The sequence below is a fragment of the Heterodontus francisci genome, chromosome 9 (assembly GCF_036365525.1).
Source record: "Heterodontus francisci isolate sHetFra1 chromosome 9, sHetFra1.hap1, whole genome shotgun sequence".
NCBI lineage: Eukaryota > Metazoa > Chordata > Chondrichthyes > Heterodontiformes > Heterodontidae > Heterodontus > Heterodontus francisci.
In genome coordinates, this window is record NC_090379.1 from 53010714 (window position 1) to 53032465 (window position 21752).

Here is a 21752-nt window from a genome sequence, read left to right on the forward strand (position 1 = left end):
AGGACTAACCTGAACAGCATTACGTGAGTGTGAATTTTCACTGTTTAAATGGTGCTTTACACAAGGAATGTAAAAAAAGAAAAATAATAAGTAAGTACTTGGACAAGGTGGCACAAATGGACTGCTGCATTAACAGCTTTTTTGTTTTCATCACAATCTATCTCAACTGCTCCATTGCATCCAATTTAACACTCTGTTTGTCTGATATCCAACACAGAAATATCCCCAATTAAATATTGGGAAGACTGAAGCCATTGTCTTTGGCCACCGCCACAAACTCCATTCTCTGGTCACTGATTCCATTCTCCTCATGACCACAATCTGAGGCTGAACCAGATTGTTCACAACTTTGGCGTCCTATTTGATTCTGATCTGAGCTTCCAACTTTATATCTTCCCTATCACCAAGACCCTCTACTTCCACCTCTATAATGTTGTCTATCTCATTCCCTGCTTCAGCCCATTTGCTGCTGAAACCTTCATCCATGCTTTTGTTATCTCCAGACTCGACTAGTCCAATGCTCTCCAGGCTGGTCTCTCATCGTTCACGCTCCATAAACTTTAGCTCATCCAAAATTCTGCAGCCTGTATCCCAACTCACATCAAGTACTGTTCACCCATCACCCGTGTGGTTGCTGACCTACAGTGGATCCTGGTCCAGCAACGCCTCAAATTTAAATTTTTCATCCTGGTATTCAAATCCCTCCATGGCTTTGTCCCCTCCTTATCTCTTGCACCTCAAGCCCTACAACCTTACGAGAATTCTGCTTTCTCCAATTCTGGCCTCTTGTGCATCCCCGCTATTCTTCACCCCACTGTTGGGGGCTGTGCTTTCAGCTATCTTGGCCCTAAGCTCTAGAATCCCCTCCATAAACCTATTTGCCTCTCTCTCCTCCTTTAAGATGCTCTTTAAAATCTACTTCTTTAACCAAGCTTTTGGTCATCTGTGCTGATATCTCCCTCTGTGGCTCAGTGTCAAAGATGTTTTTATTGAAATCACTCTTGTGAAGCACCTTGGGACATCTTTCTATGTTAAAGATGCTATATAAATGCAAGTAGTTGTTGTTTTCCCTCAGCTGTCTAGGCCCGAAGCTAAGGAATCCCCATCCTAAACCTCTCTCCTCTAAGAAGCTGCTTAAAGCCTACTTCTTGACCAAGCTCCTGGTCATCTATCCTACTATCCCCTTATGTGGTTCGGTGTTCATTAATGTCTGATAATAATTCTATAAAGCGCCTTGGGACTTTTACTACATTAAAGGCACTATAAAAATGCAAGTTGTTGTTGGTATTGTAATGAACTCGTAATCAATTGTGAAATATAGCAACTCAACTGTTATCCTCAGTTTTATGTATACTGTCCATTCAATCACACAATTCTCTGCTTTTAACAGTACTGTAATATTACTAAAAAATTGCTAAATAGTTGCCATAAATCTTATTTTCATTGCAAAAATGGGAAAATTAACAAATAACCAACGATTATCTGTTGAAAATATAGGACTTTCACTTACTCAATATCCTGGCAAAACCAAAATCACAAAGCTTAATGACGTGATGTTTTGTAATTAAGATATTTTCCGGTTTTACATCCCTATGTATACACTGTAAAAATATAAGTAAATATAATCAAAAAGTGATTACATCAAGGATACTAAACAGTTGCATGAATGGCAAGAATATGCCAGGCTATAAATAAAGTGTAGATCAAGTAACTGCTCAATACCATTTTTTTAAAATCCTGGAGGGTGTTGAAAAGCTTTAATTTAATTGGGGAATTCTGATAACATTACAGATATTGATCTTACAACCAATTTTTAATTATATCTCCATAACTTCTTCTCAGAAGTTTGTTATTTTAATACATTTTGCATTTGGGTTTACAATCTATTTTCTACTACTCTTGTTATGTTTTACCACTTGATTCATCTTGAAGGTTGAAAGTCAATCCAAATGATGCAAAAGGAATTGGATTGGGCTTTCAGCCATTTGCAAAATTTGACCTCAAGCTAGTAGAATAGAACATTTGATAGTATTGCACTAAAAAGATTTTCCTAACAGACTCTGTATGTTTACCCATCTTTATATTATGGTATACTGCAGGTAGTTTTATTTTATTGAGTAAAACGTTTTGTTTCAGCTGACAAAAATGGAGGACACAAATTTGTTCTGCAAGCTTTGTGACATAAATATATGCCTTCCATTTAAAAAGTCACTTATACCTGAACTACTTATCATATTATATGATGCAAGATTTATATTGCTTAGACAAAATCAATGAGTGGCCTGGTTATTTTTATTATTTTTATACACTTATACAAAGCACTGCAATTATTAGTTGAAAGTAAACAATCAGCAGTAATTTAATAGTTTAGCAAATTGAGTATGTAATTTTTTACATCAGGCTTTGGTCTAAATGAGGAATTGCACATTCTAGGATCTTCATATTTATTTAATTGTAGCATTTGAATCTAAATAAAAGCTTTAAACATTCTCAAAATGAATCAGCATTGTAAAAATAGTACACTAAGTGCACCACTTGATGAGTTGTAAAATACTTCATATATACAAAAGTATGTGTGAACTTACATTGTGCTTATGGCAAAAGTTCACAGCTTGTAGTGTTTGCCAAGTAATTCGCCTCACCAAGTGATCTGGTACCCTAAGAAAAAGAAAAACATCATACAAATCAGACATTTTTCTTCCCTTTCTACTTACTATAGTGACTTTAAATTTGGCACAGAGAGTTTTAATAATGAAAGTACACAAAGTAAAACCACACTCGTAAACAACCATTTATTAAAGAACCCATGTTCCACTTTAATAAGCATGAGAATAAAGGAACTGTGATTTAATTAGCTTTTATAAGATCGTCAGGAATGGAAGTACACATAAATCTAACAAAAAGCCTGGAAAGGGAGGAACAAGTGCTTAAAAATGGATGATATTATTCTCTGTCCTCTGTGGTTTGCATAGATTCCTTCAGATAACATGCATTATTAATTACGGGTTCAATGAAATATTCACAGTAAAGACATAGATCGCAATAGTAAGTCAAGATCAGATAAAGTGAAACCTGCAAAAAGATGCTGGAAACCAATAAGTCCTGCAGAATTGATGTTTACCACAAACTTAGTGACTCAAACTTGTAAGATTTTCTAGACTGAAATGCATATAACCGAGAAGTGATTTTGACCACATACATTAAATATGCGAACATGTAGTAGAAAAGAACTGATAATCTTTTTCTGTTCAGTGAAGTCAGTACTTGAAAATACAAAATAAACAAACAATTTACATTTGTTGTTTGTGGGATTTTGTGACATAAATTAGCTATGTTTGCCTACATAACAGTTATTATACTTCAAAAAGTAATTCATTGAATGTAATGCTTTGGAGTGTTAAAAAGATTTGCTAAGCAAACTGTAACTAACTACTAAGCAAGCTTTGCTGAGAACATCTGTGATTAATAGTACACAAAATTATTTTGCCTGAAGAGTTATGCATTATTAATCCATTTTTTTTATTAGCATGGTTTTGAAGAAAAGTGAGGGAAGTTTAACTAGCTCACATTGGAAAATAGTTTTTAAGCTGACATTGTGGTAAATTTATTACTATATTGCTCCTACTCTCCTCTTGCTATTAACTGCTATTAATGATTTCAGACTGGTCAGTACAATTAGTGATGAGAAGAAATCAGTGCCACAGATCTCAAAAATCAGGCCACTGGCTAATAAAGGTCTAGTTTTCAAATTTAGAATTCCACATTCCGCTTCTGTTCACATGTCAGGTCTACTGTGTATACCACAGGCAATGTTACTTACCCTGTAGGGTATCGGTCCAGTTCATCTAACACAGTGTGGTCACAGTATTCAAAAACTAGATGAAGCCTTCGTTTTCTTCTGAATACTTCAATCAAGTTGACAAGATTGGCATGTTTGAGTTGCTGAAAAATAAAATATTATTTAACTTTTAGAGTTATGTATGCACAAGGTTATCTAAACTCTGTCACTTGACCTTTATTGGTAATTCTCCCCTTTCGTAATAATAAAATAGATTTTGTTAAATGTAATCATGAGCCAATTGCAGTTGTGGATATAGGGATCATGTGATTAATGATTATACATCAATGACACTTGTCTAATTACAGATATACTTGGAGCTTGGCAGAGTATCTTTGTACATTCATAAAGTCATCAAGGTGGGAGGAGGAGGAGGAAAGAATATTACAGATACACAGTAATAAAAATTACACCTTAGAGTCTTCATTCCTTTAGATTTCTAGTGCTCTTCTTAATGTCGTCATTGCATCAGTTTAATCAGTCCTACCTGCTACCATAGTACAGTTTAAAAGAGCACAAGCTGTAAATCGTTAAGGGGAAGCTGTTCTTGATAAGTAAATTACTGTATTTTTAATACAAATATTAATTTTTCTACAGATGTGACATATATAATGTAATAAAATGTCCCAAGGCGCTTTCATCAATCACAGTCTGTATACAATGTAAATTAACTATTTCCCTAGTCAGAATTGAAAATAAATATTAAAGGTAACACTAACAGTCAGGAAAATTGCTTCGCTTAGCCAAAAAATCTTTGGCATATGAAAAATCAATAACTAACAGCAAGCTGGTTCCCCTTTATCAGCCTTTGTTCATGGTGTGACAAAACTACTCTGCACCACCCAGTTAGACTATTTAAAGGCAAAGGCCTCTTGGAATGCAGTTAAAAAACTTTGGCAAAAATGCCCTTAAGACAGATACTTTTCCAAACCCAGTTCTGGGCAATGCAGAATAAAGAATGGTCTGGATTACAAACACAGAGTAGTCTTATTAGCATTGGTAGTTGCTTAAAGCTGTTTATTGAGTCCTGGATGGATAATCAATTAAATTCATAGTTAGAGAAATGTTGTTGATTGACTTGAAAGGCGTGGATCATCACAGAATGTGGCAATAATGGCCACAGTTGACCATATCTTATGTTTCAAATCAATCTTTATGTCTTTTTTTTAAGAAATACCGAAATATTCATGACAACTGAAGCATTACGTTACAAAAGCACAACAAAGTTGACTGCTTACATTTTAGCAATATACCAATAATTTAACAAGATTCTGCTTCCTGGTGCCTTTGTGGGTAATGCACTGTGTATTGCAATACTAAAGCTACATAGGAGGATTTCAAGTTCAATTTCTGGTTTGTGCAGAGATAGCTAATTTCAGCTGGAGCAGAGTTTCTGGAAAGGGAACAGTGGTAATAGTTCTGATCACTAGTCAGTGACCTGTACTGAAATATGTACATGTGGACAAGGATTATCTCAGCTGTGAATAGCCTGCTGACTTCATTGTCCAAATTAATATTTGGATGAGGTGTCAGAGTGGGACGGTACACCAGTTGTTACTCCTCAGACGAGGACTAAGGGGATAATAAACAACACTAAGCGCTGCTTTGCTATTATTGTGTTAAATTATTGAAAATAAAAATAAAGAGTAATTTCATTAATATTGGAACTTATTTTGTCATTACAAACTACCTCAAACATACAAATTCTATTGTACATTATCCTATTTAAAAAAATAAAGAACAAACCTTTCTTTGTCCGAAGCTGGACGATCCCCTGGATAAGCTCAGTACAAAACAGACCAAAAAGGTTCAATTTAGCTCAAGTATGTAAACTAAATATAAAAATATAGAAATGGAGGACGCATGGTACATTTCACTTTGATCAATACTGACACCAATTAGCAACCCAAATGAAACTGTAATTCTGAAAAATCTTTTAGCTGAGATCCAATTTTCAACATCAATGTTCAGTATATTTGCTGAATGAATACTCCCAATGTTATTCAGTTGGGAATGGAACCAACTCAATTTCCACTTCAGCCACTCCTTTGCACAGTGAGGGTCTTATTACATTTTGAACAAGAAACTTTGTTGGAGAGCACTTCAAAATACCAAAGCAACAACCTATATATTTGGGCAGTGGCTGAACCCGAGACACTACACGTATAGTGTCTCCCACCCGCTCTCCTCCTCTAACCAAAAAAAAATAACTCTGGTGTGTTGATAAGGTAAGCTTTTTTATTTCTCCTGTATCGTGTGATTGGTTAAAAATTTACTTTTTTTTTTACTTTCTTTTTTTGATTTATCTATTAATTGGTTATTTGAAAAAGACCATAGCACAGAAGTATCAGAAAGTATTTAACTCATAAATTTATATAAAGTAATAAAGTAATTAACTAAGTAGAGATGGCTGGGCAGGTGATGTGCTGTAGCTGTATGATGTGGGAGCTGGCTGACCCCATTGTGAACGGCAGGGACCACATCTGCAGCAAGTGTTGGTTGCTGGAAGAACTCCGGCTCAGAGTTGATGATCTGGAATCTGAGCTTCAAACACTGCGGCACATCCGGGAGGGGGAGAGTTACCTGGACGTTTTGTTTCAGGAGGCAGTCACACCTGGTAGATTAAGTAATTCAAATTCAGTTAGTGATCAGGGACAACAGGGTGTGATTGCAAGTGAGGCAGGTAGGGGGATCCTGAGTTCAGGAGTGGAGGAGCCTCAGCCTTTGACCTTATCCAACAGGTACGAGATACTTGCTCCCTGTGTGGATGAGGAAAAGGGCTGCAGGAAGGATGAGCCAACTGACCATGGCACCATGGTGCAGAAGGCCATTCAAGAGGGGGGAGCAAAAAGACAAGTGGTAGTTATAGGGGATTCTATAATTAGGGGGAATAGATAGTATCCTTTGCAAGCCGGATCGGGAGTCCCGCATGGTGTGTTGCCTGCCCGGTGCCTGGGTGCAGGACATCTCTGACCAGCTTGAAAGGATATTGGAGCGGGAGAGGGAGGATCCAGTTGTTGTGGTCCACGTTGGGCCTAACAACATAGGCAAGGCTAGGATGGAGGACCTGTTTGGGAATTATAAAGCACTAGGAACGAAATTAAGGAACAGGTCCTCGAGGGTCATAATCTCCGGATTACTGCCCGAGCCACGTGCAAATTGGTTTAGGGATAAGAATATTAGGGAAGTAAACACGTGGCTAAGGGAGTGGAGTGGGAAAGAGGGGTTCCATTTCATGGGGCATTGGCATCAGTTTTGGAACCGGGGGGATCTGTACCGATGGGACGGTCTCCACCTGAACCGATCTGGAACCAGTGTTCTAGCGAAACGGATAAATAGGGTGGTCTCTAGGACTTTAAACTAGTGACTCGGGGGGAAGGGAAAGGGAAAACGACAGGGAGTATGATGGTAAATAAAAAGGTAAGCAGCAGGTTAACATGTGTGCAGGAGGGTTTAAGTTCAAGGCAGACTATGAAAGAAGCAGAAAGGAAGGATAACTCAGGAGTTATTATTAGAGATGTTGGAAATCATGAGGGTAAGAAAGCTAGCATAAAGGCACTTTACCTGAATGCTCGTAGCATTCATAACAAGGTTGTTGAGTTAACGGCACAAATCATCGCGAATGAATATGATTTGGTAGCCATTACGGAGACATTACGGTTGCAGGTTGGTCACGACTGGGAGTTAAATATCCAGGGGTACCAGACTATTTGGAAGGACAGACAGGAAGGTAAGGGAGGTGGTGTAGCTCTGATATTCAAGGACGACATCAGGGCGGTGCTGAGAGATGATATAGGTTCTATGGAGAATGAGGTTGAATCCATTTGGGTGGAAATTATAAACTCTAAGAAGAAAAAGTCATTGATAGGCGTAGTCTATAGGCCACCAAATAATATCACATTGGGGCGGGCAATAAACAAAGAAATAACTAATGCCTGTAAAAATGGTATGGCAATTATCATGGGGGATTTTAATCTACATGTAGATTGGTTGAACCAGCTCAGTCAGGGTAGCCTTGAGGAGGAGTTCGTTGAGTATATCCGTGATAGTTTCCTTGAACAGTATGTAATGGAACCGACGAGGGAGCAAGCTATCCTAGATCTAGTCCTGTGTAATGAGACAGGAATAATTAATGACCTCATAGTTAGGGATCCTCTTGGAAGGAGTGATCACAGTATGGTTGAATTTAGAATACAGATGGAGAGTGTGAAGATAAAATCCAATACTGTGCTTGAACAAGGGGGACTACAATAGAATGAGGGAGGATTTGGCTAAAGTAGACTGGAAACAAAGATTTTATGGTGGGACAGTTGATGAGCAGTGGAGGACTTTCAAAGCAATTTTTCAAAGTGCTGAGCAAAAGTATATTCCAGTGAAAAGGAAGGACTGGAAGAAAAGGGGTAACCTGCCATGGGTGTCTAAGGAAATAAGGGAGGCTATCAAATTGAAAGAGAAGGCATACAAAGTGGCCAAAAACAGCATGAAACTAGAAGATTGGGAAAACTTTAAAGGTCAACAGAAAGCCACAAAAAGAGCTATAAAGAAAAGTAAGATAAAACATGAGAAAAAACCAGCACAGAATATAAAGACTGATAGCAAAAGTTTCTATAAATATATAAAAAGAAAAAGAGTGGCTAAAGTAAACGTTGGTCTTTTAGAGGATGAGAAGGGGAATTTAGTTATGGGATATGATGAGATGGCCGAGGCATTGAACAGGTATTTTGTATCGGTCTTCACAGTGGAGGACATTAATAACATGCCAGTAATTGACAAAGAGACAAACGTAGGTGAGGACCTGGAAACAATCATTATTACGGAAGAGGTAGTGTTGGGCAAGCTAATGGAGCTAAGGATTGATAAGTCTCCTGGCCCTGATGGAATGCATCCCAGGGTACTAAAAGAGATGGCGGGAGAAATAGCAGGTGCACTGGCAGTAATTTTCCAAAATTCGCTGGACTCTGGGGTAGTCCCAGCAGATTGGAAAACAGCAGATGTGACGCCACTGTTTAAAAAGGGAGGTAGACAAAAGATGGGGAATTATAGACCGGTTAGCTTAACCTCTGTAGTGGGGAAGATGCTTGAGTCTATTATCAAGGAAGAAATAGCAGGGCATCTCGATAGAAATTGTCCCGTTGGGCAGACGCAGCATGGGTTCATGAAGGGCAGGTCATGCTTGACAAATCTTTTGGAATTCTATGATGACATTACGAGCAAGGTGGACAATGGGCACCCAGTGAATGTGGTGTACCTAGATTTCCAAAAGGCCTTCGACAAGGTGCCGCACAAGAGGCTGCTGCATAAGATAAGGATGCATGGCGTTAGGGGTAAAGTATTAGCATGGATAGAGGATTGGTTGACTAACAGGAAGCAGAGAGTGGGGATAAATGAGTGCTATTCTGGGTGGCATTCAGTCACTAGTGGTGTGCCTCAGGGATCGGTGTTGGGTCCGCAATTATTTACAATTTATATAGATGATTTGGAGTTGGGGACCACGTGTAGGGTGTCAAAGTTTGCAGATGACACTAAGATGAGTGGCAGAGCAAAGTGTGCAGATGACTGTGAAACTTTGCAGAGGAACATAGATACATTGAGTGAGTGGGCAAAGGTCTGGCAGATGGAATACAATGTTAATAAATGTGAAGTCATTCATTTCGGTAGGAGTAACAGTAAAAAGGATTATTACTTGAATGGTAAAAAGTTGCAGCATGCTGCTATGCAGAGGGACCTGGGTGTCCTTGTGCATGAATCGCAGAAGGTTGGTCTCCAGGTACAGCAAGTAATTAGGAAGGCAAATGGAATTTTGTCCTTCATTGCTAAAGGGATTGAGTTTAAAAGCAGAGAGGTTATGTTGCAGCTGTATAAGGTACTGGTGAGGCCGCACCTGGAGTACTGTGTGCAGTTTTGGTCTCCTTACTTGAGAAAGGATGTACTGGCACTGGAGAGGGTGCAGAGGAGGTTCACTAGGTTGATTCCGGAGTTGAGGGGGTTGGCTTATGAGGAGAGACTGAGTAGATTGGGATTATATTCATTGGAATTCAGAAGAGTGAGGGGGGATCTTATAGAAACATATAAAATTATGAAGGGAATAGATAAGATACAAGTAGAGAGGATGTTTCCACTGGCAGGCGAAGCTAGGATAAGAGGGCATAGCCTCAAGATTAGAGGGAGCAGATTTAGGACTGAATTAAGAAGGAACTTCTTCACCCAGAGGGTTGTTAATCTATGGAATTCCTTGCCCAGTGAAGTAGTTGACGCTTCTTCAGTAAACGTTTTTAAAGCTAAGGTAGATATCTTTTTGAACAATAAAGGAATTAAGGGATACGGTGAGAGCGCGGGTAAGTGGATCTGAGTCCACGAAAAGATCAGCCATGATCTTATTGAATGGCGGAGCAGGCTCGAGGGGCCGGACGGCCTACTCCTGCTCCTAGTTCTTATGATCAGACTGAAACACAGTAATTTGAACTGTTTATATGTTCAAGTTTCCAAACTTAACAGTTTAATTTTTGTTAGGAAAAACTAATTTCTCCTGCGTAAAGAATCCAAGTACTTCCCTTCTCTTGTCCGTTTGTAAATATCAGTGCTTTTATTTCTAATGAGATTTCCTAGTTGCCCACCTGCTGAAAGACATAAACATCAGATCTGAATCTGAACTGGTTGTGAACAAGGTGAAGTACTAGTTATTTGATATAAATAAGTTGTTCTGTAGTAAATGTGATACTACTTATTCAGTGAACTATTGAGTTACTGATTATTTTTCCGAACTTTTGGAACCACACAGGTCCTTTCACAAGATGATAAATGGAAAGGACTGCTGATTAGCAAAGACTAAAGGCATCACATTACAATGAAAAGCTCTTTGGCAGGCAAAAGATTACTGATTAAAAACAGCTATTTGATTAAAATCTACAATGAACAACAAATAACACTGTAATCCATATAAGAATATTGCATTAAGATTTCCCCACCCAAAATAATTGTTCACTTCGTTCCTCTACTTCATTTATTTGCCATCGATATTAAATATTATGACTTTCTAGAATTTTTTTTTTTAAAAGCAAGGCACTCTTAGCCAAGACCACTAGTTCCATCCCAACAAGCAGAGCAGTGCCTGGTATGTGCACCATGAAACATGATAACTCTTAATTTTCCAGGACAATTTATAAATTGTAATTGTACTCTGATGTACTTACCTTTGCCCTGATGTGCCTTTACTTGACTCCCTTTCACATTCCAGAATTGTATAACCAATATTTCATCTAGTTTTTTTTATTCGTTCGTGGGATGTGGGCGTCGCTGGCTAGAACAGCATTTATTGTCCATCCCTAATTGCCCTTCTCAAGTCCAGAAGAGTTGACCAAAGCTTTGAGTACAAAGGTTACTACATCTGAATACTGTCATAACATTGAATTAAAATAGGTTTGTTTCTCTCTAAAACAAAGGTTTGAGTGTTAAACAGGTAACCAATATTCTTGTAGTATGTTAACCAATAATATATTAAATTAACTTCACATTAAAAGTTCAATGTTGTAGTAAAACTCCCCAAAGAAGTACTGCTACTCAGTATTAAGTCTTCTTAAATTAATCCTACAAATAGAAAGTAAAATAAACATCAAAATATTGCACATTTTCTATTATTAGATGTGCTCACTTGGTTGCAGTACAGCTCTTCATATCATGTAAAAAGCTATTTAGTGGCAATTATAAGAACTTGGATTCAATTTTGACACAAATATTTGCGTACAGATGGCAAAACAAAGTCGCTAAAATAGCTCCAATCTAAGTATGACTGAAGTAAGAGCCAACACATTTAATTTTGCTCATTCTGATCAAATATATTAAATATTCAGTTTAAAACTGAACATGTACAATGGAATGAGCCTATAGGTGCAAAACTACAATTCTCTACAGGGCAACATTCTGGGTCATTGCGGAGTGTCAAAACATGTAGTGCTTTCCCCATGGCTGTGTCATCTTCAGCTACACTCCTATTAGTGAATGACTATTTACAAAGTGGCACTGAGACAATTTCAGGCAGTAAGTCATTACACATTATTTTGTTTATAAAGTAGTGCACGGAATAAGGAAACTTGGGTGTCAGTGTAGTACGCAAAGGAACCTGGATGGGATAAGATAAAAAAAAATTTAAAAATCACAATTGGGCTCTTCATAAGATATCAGCCAGGACACTTTGTACAGGTGTAAATAGGAAAGATCAGAATGTTGTTACAGAAGAGGAATGCTTCTTGCCTATTTAGAAAATAAAAATCAGTGTTCCCAAATACTTTCTATGTACAAAGTAACTATTTATCAGCAAGACTTGCACTGAATGTAGATTGTGTTGCACTTTTCAAACTACATAATTTAACAATTGAGTACAGCATGTTATTATTTACATTGTGTTGTATATACTACGGTGAATAAATTACCAGTAAATAAGATTTACGTGTAGTGTGGGCTTGCAATTTTGCCATTAACCTACTTTCTGAATATAATAATACCGCGCAATCCACGCATATCTGAATTAAAAGGTGGTGCCACGGAAGTATATAGTTTGTGTCAGATACACACCAATAGTTCAGCAATTGGCTTGGTTTGACACTCCCATAAACTTTTAATATGTTCTCAAACACACTATAAAAAAAACTTATTCATTACAAGTTGGCATATTTACTGCAAATGCCAACCCATTCTTAGCAACAGCAGCATTAAGAAAACAGATCATTACTAGGTTCCAAAGTGGTGCTTATTTAGAAGTAGTTCTGGATTGGTGTTCCTGTTCACATTAGATAATGAAACCAAAAAATACATCATACATTCTAATATTTTTCAGCACTTTAATAAAAATACAGATTCATCTCCTGATCAGAAAAATTAATTATGTTTACATTCACAGTATCCACACAGACTAATGCAATATTTAACGCAACTGGCAGTTACTGACAAACATGTACTGACTACACTACTTGGAAATCTGTTTTGTTGTTTGGTTGCTAGTCAACATCTATACAGATATGAAAAATTAACATTAAAACAAATAATGCAGGAAACGATGGATTGGTAGAAAAATTATGTATCAAAATTACCTTTGCTAATACAAGTAAAATTAGCTGATTGATTTTTCCATCCTAGAAAATGATACACGTATTGCATTCCATGAAGTCCTTTTGAAAATCCATTATCTAATCACTGTAAAGATGATACTTAATTGTGATGACAAAAAGATTAATAATGAGCAGCCCAATAGGGAAAATGGTGTGGAAAAGAAATATGTTATTCAAAGGCATCTGCAGACATTTAGCAATGAGGTAAATGGCATGAATTATTCAGAAATTTAAGACCATTCATATCATTAAAACAGCAAAAACATTTGTAGAGTCGTTAAAATGGGTCAGTGGGAAAACTGTTGAAAGTATCACATTATAAAGTAACAAATACCAATGCCAACAGAATGTTCACTTATACAAGTAAATCCATAATTTATTGGGCTGGAGACACAAGACTGACACTCTAGAAAGCATTGGCAAAGACACACTGAGTACTGTGTCCAATTGTGGTGTCCACTCATGAAAAGACTTAGCCATTGGCAAATGTTCAAAGAGGAGTAATAAAGATAATGCCGGGACATAAACAATACAGGAGAGGCTAAGGCAGACTTGCCAAGGAAAATAAAGATTAAGATAAAACTCTATGACTAAGGAGAAGGGAGGAAAGAGTTGAGGAAGGATGTGGAATTTCAGTTACCTACAAGGAATAATCTCTTCCTGCGGTCCAACTTTCATCAATTAAGAAGATAGTTGCTCCACATGAATAGGCACGGCACCCATGTACATACACTTACTTTCCACTCCTGTGAATCGACTAAAGAGCAAAATATGATCCAACTATTAAAATCACTGAGGAAATCAGTGAGGTGAATTTTGAACACTATGGTGATCTAGGAGATATAACTATAATCCAACAAAACCATAAGCATAACATATCTTCTGAAGTAAATATGTTACACTCAAGTTTTTTTTAAATCATTCACAGGATGTGGCATTTATTACCCATTCCTAGTTGTCTTGAGAAGGTGGTGGTGGATTTCTGTTTTGAACTGCTCCTGTTGTGAGCAGCTCGATACAACCTAGTGGCTTACTAAGCCACTTCAGAGGGCAGTTAAGAGTCAAGCACTTTGGTGTGGGACTGGAGTGATTTATTTTTTTTTTCAAAATATACTTTATTCATAAAAATCTGTAAAAATTACATTGCCAAACAGTTTCCAAACAGCACCAAAAAATACAAACATTGCAAGGGAGATCAGTTTCCTTCAATACGGTCATGAGTTTCTTCCCAACCCTTCTGTTTCACAATTGTCATGTCAATTACAGTTTTACATTTACAGCAATTGAGAATATTAACGATACAGTTCGAGGGGTTTCCCATTGATCCAGCCCCTCAGTCCAGCTTGGTGGGGGAACCTTACACTGTGGTCTTTCCCCATTGAGCCTTTGCTGCGGCTGCCCCAAGCTTTAGTGCGTCCCTCAGCACGTAGTCCTGGACCTTGGAATGTGCCAGTCTGCAACATTCAGTAGTGATTTATAGGACAAAGCAATAAGGATAGACGGTTTCTTTCAAAAATGGTCATTGGTGAACCTAATGGGGTTTTAGTACAATCAAACAGCTTCATGATCACTTTTACTGACACCCGCTTTTTATTTCCAGATTATTTAAACTGAATTCAAATGGGATTTGAACTCAAATTCTGTGGGTTAGTTTAGGCTCTGGCTTACTAGTCCAAGATAATAATTTTGAAATAATAGTTGGCGCTCAAACATAGCAAATATGGTCTCAGTTTATAATCAATTAAAGAAACGGACAGATCCCTGATTCAACAGGCAGTACAACAATTTGCATTTTATATAGTGCCCTTAACTTAGAACAATGTCACAGAGACAAAATGGTAAAACAATAAACAGATATATGTTTACCAAGAAGACAGGAGAGAGAGAGACAAATTTAGTATGAGTTGGATTTGCATATGGACTTAATTTAGGGGCCAATCTTGCTGGATTGAATGGCTGTCCTTCTCACCTTGCTATAATCAGGTAACCATTAACTAGCACCAATTTTTGTTATTGCCTTCCTTCCAGGTGATTTTATTAACTACTGTAATTTAATTATGGTTGTATCTTAGTTAAAACAAATGTAAGCTATTTTATGGGACACAGACATGTACAACAACTTGTATTTATGTTGCACTTTTAATGTAGTAAAACGTCCCAAGGCGCTTTACAGGATTGTTTATCAAACAAAATTTGACACCAAGCCAGATGAGGAGATATGAGGATATGTGACCAAAAGCTTGGTCAAAGAGGTAGGTTTTAAGAAATGCCTTAAAAAGGAGGGGTGCGAGGTTAATGAGTAATTCCAGAGCTATGAGCGGGGCAGCTGAAGGCACAGCGAAGAAAATTAGGGAAGCACAAGAGGCCAGAATTGGAGGAGCACAGGGATCTCGGTGATTTGTAGAGCTGGAGGAGGTTACAGAGATTGGGAGGGGCAGCTAAAACAGCTGTTAGAAGTGTGCAAGGGGCACCCAGGGTGACTTTCAATAGGACTTTATTTTACTGCCTGTAAAATGTTTAGTCTCTATTTTGTGCCTGTCCCTTCAAGCTGCCTTGTTAAAACTGAACGAGCACTATCAAAAGTACATGCTGGCACCATATTATTCTGAGGCCGGATGAGCATATTACCAGCAAGCTCCAAATGACATATTACTTCACAGCTATGCTTACATAAAGAACTCTCCAACAAGCTTATTTTCCAATCTAGTTTCCAAAGAGTCGTAGCAACATTGAATCTCTTGTTAAACCCCACATGAAGCCGCACCTGACTCAAATTACTGATAATGCGGAAGTAACTTTGGTCGGTTTTTATTATCCATTGAGCAACTTGATTTGGTAAATTTAGAGTGAATAGAAACAGAATTCATGCTGGCTTTAATCTTCCATGCACCAGCACCTTAATCTTTGGACACAAACAAAACACAAGTGATCTGGATTTTTTCCCCTCAAAGCCAGAAGCAGGCTTCAGTTAAGAACATTTCTACAATTCTGCCTTTCTCACACCTTTACTTCAGTGCCTTACCCTCTCCTTTCTGAAGTTCAAATCCTTGTTCAATTATTGCCATAGTTATTGACTGTAAATTCATCTTGTCAATTTCTTACAAGCTAGAAAGTGGTGTTCTATGATTCTTAATAAACAGTGCTTTGGAGAGATAACACCAAACAAACTTGATTCCCACATCTTTGCAATTCAGTCCTGGTTTATTGCTCTCCACAGGCAACAATTTACAGTTTGATATGTTTGATCATCCCAGAATGACTAGATAACTATTCAGCTTTTTTGAATGAGTCAGTTGACAGAACATCAGCTAATTTTGCTAGATGTTTATTCTACAAGTCTACACTATATAAAAAAAACTCCCAACCTCTAGTCTCACTTGGTCTAAATAGATCATAAACAGTGCCTCTCAGAATTTTAAGGACATGATTCATGTTCTCTCCTCCCCCTTTTAATCTTTTCTCAAATGAAACAAAGTTCAGCTCTGTCTCTCTCCCCACAGCTTACATCTGAGAATCATCCTTTGGTGCCTTTCTCTGAATCCTATCTAGTTTTAATGACCATGAGCATCACCACATTAGGCAGCATGCATACACTCACTTCAGTTAGCAATGTATGTAACTAGAAATATACAACCAACCACTTGAATTGTTCCAGAAGTGCAATGCCCAAGGGAATGAAACCATCTTTGATATATCTGGCTCAAACCCATAGTGGCTGTCATTGGAGCTAGTTATAAATAACAAAAATTGTTCAAAAAGTTGTTTCTGTAAAATATATGTTGCTAGCATTTGCAATTTTAATTAGACTTAAAATAATGTCTTACTGAATAACTGTGTTCCTTTGCAGTCCATTATAATTCCAACTCTGCCTTAATAAATGATAATGTAATCACCTATTAAGGTGGAGGGGAGAAATTTTCCAAATAATATTTCTTCAACTTGAAATACTCAAACCAGATGCTTTTGATCAGATTCTACAGCAAATTATTAGTTATTTATGAAATGTTATTCCATAATTATCAAGCATTAGGAGCTGCTGAATTGATTGATATTGTCAATCATGAAAGGATTTTTGTTATGCATACAAGCCAATCACCATATTTAGGAGTTTCTAAACCAAGCTACTGAGAAATCCACACAGGAAGTGTTTCTATTACCTGATACGAAGTATACACTCTCTCCCTGGAGGGGCAACCCCACTTACCCAAGTCCAGAAAGCTTGGCATAGTTGACACAGACAAGGTTTAGGGCCTCCAATTGTGTGTTGAGTATTACTAGATTTTATCTAGGTAAAATCGTGCAGCCGGTCAGCACAGAACACTTCTAAATTTCCCATTTCTTATCCAGCCAAAATCTGGAGCCAAGTGGGAAGAATCCCTGCCTCCAATGATTACCCCAAGTTCCATTAGTAAGAAGGCTGTCAATGTTGCCCTGAAGTACTGTCAACTTGCCTGCCTGCTCAGATATTGGATTACTTTTTATTCTTTCAATTGCCCTCGAGAAGGTGGTGGTGAGCCGCCTTCTTGAACTGAAGTTCATCTGCTGTAAGTACACCCACAGTGCTGTTGGAAGGGAGTTCCAGGATTTTGACCCAGTGATAGTGAAGGAACAGCGACATAGTTCCAAGTCAGGATGATGCGTGACTTGGAGGGGAACTTGCAGGTGGTGGTGTTCCCATGTCTGCTGCCCTTGTCCTTCTAGGTGGTAGAGGTCGCGGGTTTGGAAGGTACTGTCTAAGGAGGCTTAGCAGGTTGCTGCAGTGCATTTTGTATATGGTACAGACTGCTGCCACTGTGCGCCGGTGGTGGAGGGAATGAATGTTTAGGGTGGTGGATGGGGTACAAATCAAGCAGGCTGCTTTGTCCTGGATGGTGTGGAGCTTCTTGAGTGTTGTTGGAGCTGCACTCATCCAGGCAAGTGGAGAGTATTCCATCACACTCCTGACTTGTGCCTTTTCGATGGTGGACAGAGGCATTGGGGAGTCAGGTGGTGAGTTACTTGCCGCATAATTCCCAGCCTTTGACCTGCCCTTGTAGCCACTACCCTGAGGAACTACCGCAGTGATGTCCTGGGACTGAGATGTTTGGCCTCCAACAACCAGAACCATCTTCCTTTGTACCAGGTGGAGAGTTTGTACTCTAACCAGTGGAGAGTTTTCCCCCGATTCGCATTAGAGTCATAGAGTTATACAGCACAGAAACAGGCCCTTAGGCCCATCATGTCTGTGCTGGCCATCAAGAACCTAACTATTCTAATCCCATTTTCCAGCACTTGACCCGTAGCCTTGTATGCTATGACGTTTCAAGTGCTCATCTAAATACTTCTTAAATGTTGTGAGGGGTCCTGCCTCTACCATCTCTTCAGGCAGTGCGTTCCAGATTCCAATCACCCTCTGGGTGAAAATTTTTTTCCTCAAATCCCCTCTAAACCTCCTGCACCTTATCTTAAATCTATGCCCCCTGGTTACTGACCCCTCTGCTAAGGGAAAAAGTTCCATCCTATCTATCCTATCTACGCCCCTTATAATTTTATATACCTCAATCATATCTCCCCTCAGCCTTCTCTGCTTTAAGGAAAACAACCCTAGCCTTTCAGTCTCTCTTCGTAGCTGAAATGCTCCAGCCCAGGCAACATCCTGGTGAATCTCCTCTGCACCCTCTCCAGTGCAATCACATCCTTCCTATAGTGTGGTGATTGTCTTCAATTTCACTAGGGCTCTTTGATGCCACACTCAGTCAAATGCTGCTTTGATGTCAAGGGCAGTCAGTCACTGTCAACTCACCCCTTGAATTCAGCTCTTTTGTCCATGATTGGACCAAGGCTGTAATGAGGTCTGGATCCGAGTTGCCCTGGCAGAACCCAAACTGAGCAGCATATTTCTGTGTATGCGCTGCTTGATAGCACTGTCGACTACACCTTCCATGACTTGCTGATGAGCGAGAGTTGACCGACGGGGCAGTAATTGGCCAGGTTGGATTTGTTCTGCTTTTTGTGGATAGGACATAACTGGGCAATTTCCCACATTTTAGGGTAGACGCCAGTGTTGTAGCTGTACTGGAACAGCTTGGCTAAGGGCGTAGTTAATTTTGGAGCACAAATCTTCAGTACCACTGCCAGCATGTTGCCAGGGCCCATAGCCTTTGCTGTATCCAGTGCCTTCAGCCATTTCTTAATATCATGTAGAGTGAATTGAATTGGCTGAAGACTGGCATGTGATGCTGGGGACCTCAGGAGAAGGCTGAGATGGATCATCCACTCGGCACTTCTGGCTGAAGATGGTTGCAAATGTCTTTTGCACTGACATGCTGGGCTTCCCTATCATTGAGGACAGGGATGTTTGTGGAGCCTCCTCCTCTGGTTAGTTGTTTAGTTGTCCACCACCATTCACAACTGGATGTGACAAGACTGCGGAGCTTTAATCTGGTCCATTGGTTGTGAGATTGCTTAGCTCTATTACCTGCTGCTTGCACTGTTTAGCAAGCACATAGTCCTATGTTGTAGCTTCACCAGGGTGATACCTCATTTTAGGTATGTCTGGTGGTGCTCCTGGCATGCTCTCCTGCACTGATTCTGCCACAGACATTAACTTGGTTGCAAACCTCCACTGCCAGGTATGCGATCATGTAGCCACTTTGAGTCCAAGGAGCTTAACCTCCCTGCTAGAAAAGTCAGTTACATATTGGTCATTAAATGCGTGACAAACATAGGTTTGATCCAAGCTAAGTGGACAGTAGGAACCAGTATGTCCTCATAAATGTCACCATGTATGAAAGCATTGCCAGCATCCTCCTGAACACACCATACCCCACTGGTTGGTGGTTCCACCATTTGGCAGTACAGTTTCTGTGACCGAATCATGGTAGGCTCCAATCCCTGGATATATGAGCAGGGTCTTGAACATGGCCTACAGATGGTGTTTCCCAGCAGCTATCAACCCAATTCTCAGTTTCCTCATTAGTTACATGACGTACAGCACGATGGAAGAATGTATAGATTAGCTTGTTCCAGATTTCCACGTCCAGTGCTGCATACCAGGTTTACTCATCAACAGTTTAAGCCAGGTCACATGAGGGGTTTTACAAAAAGGCATGCTTGAAATGAAACCGATTTTCCTTCCAGGATATTATGTCACTTGTTAGCAGAGTCCAGATATCTCCTTTTTGCCACAAATCCACCTCACAACTTAGGCCTGGATCTCACAAACGTTCTTTCTCTGTGACTAGCAGTTCTAAACCATGAAGGAGAACTACTTGGACACATCCAACACCAAAAATACCTGTCAGTCTTGGCTCAGTGGTTGCAGTCTCGCCTGAGTCAGAAGGTCTTGGGTTCAAGTGCCATTTCAGAGACTTGAGCACATAATCTAACCTGACACTGCTGCAGTGATGGGAATGTTTCATTTGCCCTGTTTCAGATGAGATCGAATAAGAGCAGTGTAATTCGCCTTAACCAACATCTAAAAGCAGAAGATCTCGTCATTTCTCTCACTGCTGTTTGTGGGAGCTTGCTGTGTACAAATTGGCATTACAACAAAAAGTAGAGCATTTGATTGGCTACAAACAGCTTGGGAACGCCTTCAAACACGTAATCATTTGGAACTTGCTGTCAAGGCAGTTTATGGTTGAAGGATTTGAACTGAAAAAAAATTAGAAGCAGATGATTTGCTTACGTTATTTAAGCACATATGACAATTTTTGTTGTGTACCGTAGGTCAATGTCAAGAAGCGATCTGATCTTTGAACATAAACAGCCAAATAAAACATCACACAGTGAGAGTAGTATGGTGCACGTATTCTGCCGATTGGGAAGTCGTTAAAAATGTATTTTGTTGAGAGGTGAATGTTAATAATCATTGACTGATAACAGCGAGCCCCGCAGCGATGTGATTTAATGACAGAGCTTCGGTTCCCACACGGGACTCTCAGGTTTCCAGTGGAGAGCAGCAGGCGCGGTACAGCAAGTTGCAGCTGTTCACACAACTTAATGAAAACAAACTTTAAACAGGACAAGAAGCTCAATTCCCTGCATCTCAGAGAGGCCGGAGAAAACCAGAGAGTCCAGTTGTTCATCGCTACTTCAACAAAGCAACACATTTCTATTTATACACACAATGTCTGCATTTTACTTTTAGTGATGTGAAGCGACTTTGATTTCAACCTGTAAAAAAAAACCTCCCGACCGTGGGCAATCCCGAACATCTTAAAAAAAAAAGTATTTGTCCAACGCAAGATAATGACATGTTGTTATTTATTTATGTGAAAAGGGCTTCGCACTCAATGTTGTGTTAAGATTGTGTATCATCAAACAGCACTGACTGAATTACCTTCAGCATCCGGATCTCCCTGAGCGCGATCTTCTTAATAACAGGATCATCCTCAGACTCCACAAACTTTTTAATCGCCACTATTTGGCCGGTGTCTTTATTTCTGCATTTGAACACAACACCGTAAGAGCCCTCGCCGATCTTGGCAATTTTATCGTATTTCTCCATGCCGGCAGGTCCCCCCGCCGCTACTTTCTGCTACTTCCACCTGAAGCTCAACGCTGAAGGTGGGTAAAATGGCGCGTTCGCCGCCCAGTGAGTGATTGAAGTGTTGGAAAGGGCGGCGGGCAGCCTCCTGGAAAAGGCGGGGCTGCCCGGGAATTGTAGCCGTGTCCGGGGCTAGCCTAGCCGAGCCGAGCCTGCGGCTCCTGGGCAGAGTGGCTGCCCCTCACCCAGCGGGGAATTGCTGTTGTTGCCCTTTGCCAAGGGGCGATGGGAATCTCACCTGCTCCCGTGTTTTAACCCCCCAGTCGGAGGAGTTCCCTGTCGC

General features: G+C 39.5%; 1 protein-coding gene across 2 annotated transcripts in view; it reads right to left on the bottom strand.

The window, feature by feature from the left end:
• The window catches only part of cdkl1 (cyclin dependent kinase like 1 (CDC2 related kinase)), a 40761-nt gene extending 19136 nt beyond the window's left edge, over positions 1-21625 (bottom strand). For both annotated transcript variants that reach the window (XM_068039084.1, XM_068039082.1), the window contains exons 1-4: positions 21263-21625; positions 3821-3942; positions 2586-2658; positions 1511-1601 (exon numbers count right to left, since the gene is read on the bottom strand). In XM_068039084.1, coding sequence (XP_067895185.1) covers positions 1511-1601; positions 2586-2658; positions 3821-3942; positions 21263-21430 — 454 coding nt within the window. In that variant the 5' untranslated portion in view covers positions 21431-21625. The remainder of the gene's footprint in view (positions 1-1510; positions 1602-2585; positions 2659-3820; positions 3943-21262) is intronic.
• Positions 21626-21752: the final 127 nt, after the last annotated feature.